At 43.5% G+C, this 7060-nt stretch overlaps 1 protein-coding gene across 1 annotated transcript; it reads right to left on the bottom strand.

Annotated features, from left to right (window-relative positions):
• Positions 1-229: 229 nt before the first annotated feature.
• Positions 230-5287, bottom strand: LOC122845047 (myb/SANT-like DNA-binding domain-containing protein 2). Its single transcript, XM_044141022.1, has 4 exons — positions 4822-5287; positions 4109-4364; positions 3945-4008; positions 230-3798 (listed from the first exon to the last, which is right to left on the bottom strand). The coding sequence occupies exons 1-4, from the start codon at positions 5251-5253 to the stop codon at positions 2907-2909; spliced, it is 1644 nt and encodes a 547-aa protein (XP_043996957.1). The 5' UTR covers positions 5254-5287; the 3' UTR covers positions 230-2906.
• Positions 5288-7060: the final 1773 nt, after the last annotated feature.

The raw sequence follows: 7060 nt of genomic DNA, 5'->3' as shown, positions 1-7060 counted from the left end.
CGGTTTTGGTTGTGTCTGTCTCTGTGTTCCTCCCCCGTTGTATTTGTTGTTTTAGATTGTTGTTTCATTTTGAATATTTAAAACACCTTCCAGTTCCAGTGTCAAACTTTAATTTTGTGAAGAACATTTATTGTACTATGAGAAGGTGAACTTGAACAATTATGCCACTATCAGTACATTTTTTTGCAAATAATCCCCAAAACAAAATTTCTGTTAATCACAATAACTTATTGTCCAGCCAATAAATAACACACCGGTTACTTTTAGTATGTGGCTAACCACAGAGCGTTCCCCATTTATTGTTCTTCAAACATGTAAACAGACAACATGGTGACTTAGAAACAAGCACATACAGTACATGGCATTAAATCAATGAGGTAAAAATATCATTTTTTTAAATATGTTTGATGTCCCAAACAAATACATTTCACAAAAGCTGGAATGCTCAAGAACACCGATGTTCTCAAATATATATTATATAAGCTATATGGTATTTCACATTACATAGATTCATATGGACACGCCACGTTTTGTTGTGTGCCGCAGTCGCTTCCTGGCACATTCATTGCACGTAACCTGCAGATCCTCTTCAAGGGTTCAGCTTTATTATGGGCCCTGAATGAGCCGCAGCGATGTCGGGTCGGCTTCTGAACAACGCAAACGTTTCCTGTTGAAATATTACATCGTTACATCACCAACCAGCCAGCGGCTGCAGCAGCAAGGGATGCTCCAAACGACTGGCAGGTATTTCCAAACCAGAACCAGAACCGGGATTTTTTTTTTTTTTTTTTTTTTTCTGATGGGTCTGAGTTGCTGCAAACTAATCTGTGAACAAATCCCAGCAGGTTCATGTGCATCAGAGCAACAAGAAACGATGCAGGAGAGGATTTTACTGTTTCCGAACAGATGTGACCCACCAGCGCCTCCACGTGGGCAGGCTTTGTTTTGGATTTAAATGTTCTTTTAATTTTTGCCCACTTCTTCAAGAGATCAATCTGAACTATTTGAACAAGTTTAACCATTTAGTGTCTGTATTATATGGTTCCAGTGATCACTATTATGTTAATCTACTATAAAGTAAATACAATCCCAGGATTTTGCAATTTAATCGATCAAAATAGATAAAACAATTTCAATATATATATTTTTTTCCTGGTGAATGTGCTCATGTTTAATTGGTTTATTAGGAATGTTGGAAACATCTCAACCAGCTTCATCCACACTTTCAAATCGCTGCTGCACAGTTTTGGTCTTTTTGTGTTTTAATATACGGTGTGCACCGATTGCATTTTCTGGCCGAGCTCTGATATTTAAAATGCCTGACCGCCAATTCGGGCAATTTTTTTGCATGAACTCACTAAATGCAGGTCATTTTTCTTGGTGCACCTCTATTTAATACTCCCTTTGACAACTTATATTAATTGTTAATGATTGATTTGGGCTCTAATGTACAAAAGCTGTGGGGAGGGATTCAAAACTCAATCAATAGATCTACGGGTGCACCGATAGATCCTCCCTGATTTCCTTCATTTTGGGAGATCACTGATTGGCTGATACTTATACGTGAAGCTGATTTTGTCTAAAAGTCTAAAACTCAACTACTGTCCTCTGTTGCTCTGGCGTGTACGTTCGCAGTTAACAACAGTGACCCCATTGTTGCCAACTCAGGTACCTTCTTGCTATAATTTAGACAAAAAATATTGGCTTTGGCCTAAAGACCAATAAAAAGTCTTTTCGAACAGGTAAGACTTTTTAAAAGATTGGTGATCGGCCAGAAAACCGTGGAGTACATTCCTAAATGGAACGATTGTGAAACACAAAACATCAAATAAAAAAATTTAAATGTGACATTTAACTGTTTAAACTGGTCATTTTGTGATTCAGATGTTTGCAGAAGACGATTCTAGGCTGCATAACTATCCGCCAGAGACACTTCATTAGGAAGTTGTTTCTGGTCGGTTTTCTTCTTATTGTTTTTTTATTATTATTAATATTATTATTTATTCTCTCTCAGGGAACAGATTGGTCATTGGAATCCTGGCCTGTAACAAGGTATCAGTTATCGTCGTAAACATTGACGATCTTAATCTGAGCTTGGTGTTATCTCGAAAAGCAATGAATCCTGCTTCCTCGTCCGGACCTACACTCGTTTCCGTTGACGCCGGCTTACGCCATCTGGCCGTGGAGTAAAAGGTTCTGTAGTTTGTGTGGAAGCATCTCTTGCTGCTAAACCCGCCACATGTGCAAAACATAAGGCATGACTCCGCCTCTACCCATAGATGCTCTGTGGACTCAAACCAACAGTCCAAGTGAAGGCAGTTTCTGAATACATCCAGCTGTGGTCCCTCACTGCTTGGTTTGCTGCGTCCTACTGAGGTAGTCAGATGCATACTGCAGCGTAACGCCCACCCACACATGCACACACACACGCAGCCACACACATACCCACCTCCAGCCCTGCTCTCCCTGATCAGACATGTCACATAAAACCTAACAAGCAGCTGGAGAATCCTAGTGCACAATATTCAATAATAAGCGCCGTTGTCAGTGCTGCAGATCATACTGAGGCAGAAACTGTTGTTCATTTAGAAACTCCGTCAGATTGAACACTTGAACTCCGATGAAACTCTGCATCGAAACTGAAGGATTTAGTATTCTGAATAACTTCATGAGCTTATTATGGAGGGCAGCTTTTAACTGGCGACGCGTACATAAATACACCTCTCAGCGACAAATGAACGTTACACGTCAACGCTTGTTTCCATGACAGCCAGAGACAAAAAAAAAAAAAATAATAATAATTTCTTTACTTTTTTTTTTAAGCTGCTTAACCAGAAGAGCATCCCGCAGCATGACGCTGCCTCCACCAGAGCTGTAGAGTCGTCTGTAAACCGACGGGGTGGTGGTTACGATGTGTCCTTGTTGTTGAACCTTAAGGAATAACCGACGGCCGTTTCCAGGCATTCCACCAGGGAGCCCGCCGAGAGGAAGTCCAGCTCCACCTCAATGAATTTCACGTAAACGGCGCAGCGCTGCAGCGAGTCTCCGCCATGCTGATCCGTCCTGGAGCCGCCGCCGTTCTCCTGCAGGAAGCGCGTCACGCCGGACGGCTCCCCATAGACGCAGTGCTTCCCGGGTCCCTGAAAGTGCTGGGAGAGGCACTGCTGGATGGTCCTGTCCTCGGCGACGCCCAGGTAGCAGTAAGTGATGGCGGGCCCAGTCCTGATGCCGTGCTCCGACCCGTTCTCTGCCTCCCGCCGGGGCGAGCTACTGTCGTCCTCCTCCTCGTCGTTGGCCGGAGGAGGCGGCGTGCAAGCGGCGTCGCAGGCTGGCGGTGCCTCGCAGCCGATGGCGTACAGGCCGTGCGTCTTGGGGACGAAACAGGGCAGGAGGTAGTGGGACGAGCCTTTGCTGCTCGCCAGCGGCGGCCGTGACACAGGGATCCAGTCCACCTCCATGTGGAGCTCCAGGCAGCGCGCCTCGCTGATGGTGATGTCCAGGAACTTGTAGTAGACGTTCTTCCAGTTCATCTTCTGGACCTTGGTCATGATGACCCGGCCCTCCGGCTTCTCCGGGTTGAAGTACTCCCTGAGCCGCTTGCCCAGCGGCACCTGCGAGCTGATCTCAGCGTAGTGGTAGCGTACGTCGTCGCGCCAGCGCGTGTTGTAGCCCACGCCAAAGATGGCCAGCTTGTTGGACAGGTGCAGCCGGGAGAACTCGGTCCACGTCTGGAAATGCTCCCAGTTCAGCTGCACCGACTCCAGGATGCGGACCACGGTCTGCATCGCCTCCCTTTTCCTGCACACAGTCACAGAACCAGTAGTAACTGCCTGATGTAGAAATATGTGATTATAATGAGAGGAAATTCCCCACGGCTAAACTTTATTACCCAATTAGGGTAATAAAGGCTTTGTTAAAAAAAAAAACAAAAAAAAAAAACTTACTGGGTTAATTCAGACAATTCTGCTTGAATCTGTAGAGCTCTGCTTTTAGGCACCTGTAGTTCTTCTACAGCAAAGGAAAAACATGGGATACAAAAACAATGGATTAATTTTTAATGTCATCCATCCAATTTTGTCACAATTACTTTTTCATAAACGGATCTCACCGGTGTCCATGTCTCCCTCCTGGAAGGCCGAGTCCAGCACCTGGTTGCACCAGTCCTCCTGCGAGAAGTCCTCCAGCGTGCTGCTGTCAGACTCCATCTCCTGGTACAACCCGCTGCTGTTGATCAGCACCGGGGCACAGCTCTGAGAGTCCCAGCCTCCCTGACCGAACACCTTCTCCAGCTGCTCCAAGGTGTAGCTGCTCTTCCTCTTCCCGATCCCATGCTCCTTCACACGGCTGTAGCAGCGCCTAAGTGTCTGTTTGGGACGGAGGAACAGCGAGGACTTTAGTTTTCAAAGGACACATCACTCACCCAGCTGACTGGGGATCGATCTATGCAGCTGTAGCATCTTATTTCTACTACCTAAATGAACAGGTGAATGAAGGCATAAAATAGTAAGAATCTTCTTAGTAACAAAGCTTGGACCAAACTATAGAAAAACTCACTATTTAGCAAACATTATGTGTCTGACGATGCTCTGATGGCTCATCTGGGCCTAAATACCTAAAGATTTATTTATATATCTTAGATAAAGCAACACTTTATATTTCCCAGTTCATGATACATTACCAGAAATAAGAACAGATTTTAAGGAGGTGTTCTGTGATGAAAGATGTCTCCAGTGTGACACGGCTCTAAGCAGTCAGCCGACTCAGTTTGGAGGTAACAGGTTGGAGTCGTGACAGTGACATCTTGCTGTCATGGTTCCTTACCTTCATCCTCTCCCTGCACTGGGAAGGTGTTCTCTCATACCCCAGGTCCGACAGCGCTCTGGACACTCGCTCGTACATGGCAGGACCGGGCGGCTTCCCGGAGAACACGGTGCCCGCGACCTCCAGCTGCTGCATCCGCGCCTCCGTGAGCCTCTCGTTGCCCCACACCGCGATGAGGGCGTTTGTCTCGGACGGCGTCCATGACATCCCCCGGCAGGCGGTGAAGCTGTTAGAGGAGGATGAGGCCGCCGTCCGGCCCGCGGTTCCAGAACCCACGTTCAGAGGCGAGAAGCGGTTCGGTGTCGAAGGATTGGAGTGGTATTGGATGCTGTCGCTCAAATCCTCGGACTCGGGAGATGGCACCTCGGTTTTCGGAATCTTTAATGGTGTCGTTATCTCCGGAGAGGGCTCCGCGTTACTGGACGCCGCCATGTTGCTTCTGTTGCTAAGGGGAGGGGGCGGGAAGAAGATGCTACGTTAGAGGGGCTCGGAGAAAATGATGAGGATGTGAACAAGGACACATTGTCGGTCAAAATCTTCATATTTTCAAAATTATTAATTTAAAACATAAATTCAATAGGGGATCTAAAAAGCTCAATAAAACACCCAGTTGAAAGCAGATATTTAAAGAGCATAAAAAGACACAAATAATGCTTCTTGTGATCTGACATTTAAATCATACAAACAGGGCCGGCCCAAGGCGTAAGCAAACTAAGCAGCCGCTTAGGGCCCCAAGGTCACTACGGCTCCCCTCAGTGAAGCTGATTATTTGTTTTTTTTTTTTGTAATAATTTCTAGGTCATTATAATATCAAAAACATACAAATTTATTATGAAGTGGTTTGGTTTTACTATAATATATATTTGATAATGTATGTATGTTTATTAAAAATAAATAAATAAATAAATAAATAAATAAATAAATAAATAAATAAATAAATAAATAAATAAAATTGCTCTCGGAGCCCCCTGGTGGCCGCGGTAGGTACTGCACACTTCGCCGGTAACGAGCTGCATCCATACAAAGCTCCGGTCAGGAGTTAAGTAAGCAAAACAATGTCTCAAAAAAGGACTTATCCTTCAGAGAAGAAGAAAAAAAAGAGGAAGAATATAGAAAAAAAAATTGCCAAGATAAAGGTTTGTTTTAATGCGTCTTGGTAATGTAATGTAAAAGATTTGTAAAGCTGCCAGCTTGATTGTGACCTGGACCGGTCCACTTCAACAGCCAAACATTTATGCTAGGGTCTTTGTGTGAAGCTGAGTTTAAACTTTAAATTAGTTGATTCTCATCTCTGTATATTTCTGATGTATTTTTGGCTTCAAAATGTTGTGTTTGATTATGTTTGTTAACAATAATTAAAGTTTCTCAGTGTTTGACATTATCTAGTAAAATGTTTTTACGTCGGGCTACATACCTGCTACATCGGTGAACTACTCTATGCTGTAGTTGTGGATATGTTGTTTGCTGCTGAGCATAATCATTTTGTGGCTAAAACAAACATTATTTTTTTTACATAAACTTCTACGTTATGTGAAACTTTTGTTAAAATCATTTGAAGGCTCAGAATCAGTCCAGTACCGATCCATATTCTCAGGGGAGAAAGACTCACCTGGTATAAATTATATTTTTAGCTATTGGAGAACTAGAGGGCCCCAAGACCAAATTTTGCATAGGGCCCCATGGAGGCTTGGGCCGGCTCTGCATACAAACTTCTATTTGATTTTTGTCAGTTAGGATGATAAGATTATTAATGTATATCTAAGGACATTTATTTGCCAAATACATTTCCGGAATAATGACAGAGTAAATGCAATAATATTACTATGCCTTTAAGACTCATGGGAAAGAATATTGTCTTATGGCTTTTTAAGGGCATTCATTTATAATATTTGAGTTCATTGCTGGCATTCCTATCTGTTTAATACAACTGCTGTTTTGTTCCACTTCGATAAATGTATCAAGATATCAGAAACAGCAGGGTACTGTATAATTTTCAGATGCATGCAGGTGCTACATTTATCTGTTTTGTTATTATTCACCATGGAAATGCCCACCCATAACAAATGCTTCCTTGTGATTATCCTGCAAGCTGGTGAGACAGTGTCCATATCAGCAGTGAAATGAGTCCTGTACCAACAATGAGCTTAAATGCTTCTCCTCTATAGAGGAGAAATAAAAGCAAAATAAAAAGCCAGATTACAGTTTGCAAATGCACTCAGAGACAAAGGGCTAATTATTT

Source organism: Gambusia affinis, linkage group LG15 (assembly GCF_019740435.1).
Source record: "Gambusia affinis linkage group LG15, SWU_Gaff_1.0, whole genome shotgun sequence".
NCBI lineage: Eukaryota > Metazoa > Chordata > Actinopteri > Cyprinodontiformes > Poeciliidae > Gambusia > Gambusia affinis.
This window is presented reverse-complemented; position numbering and strand designations above follow the sequence as displayed.

Bases quoted from the DNA above. Each gene is read 5' to 3' on its own strand.
- LOC122845047 (XM_044141022.1), bottom strand. From the start codon at position 5,253: ATGGCGGCGTCCAGTAACGCGGAGCCCTCTCCGGAGATAACGACACCA. The intron at 4,365-4,821 runs GTAAGGAACCAT...CGTCCCAAACAG, and splicing joins AGTGCAGGGAGAGGATGAAG to ACACTTAGGCGCTGCTACAG. The intron at 4,009-4,108 runs GTGAGATCCGTT...CCTTTGCTGTAG, and splicing joins GGAGGGAGACATGGACACCG to AAGAACTACAGGTGCCTAAA.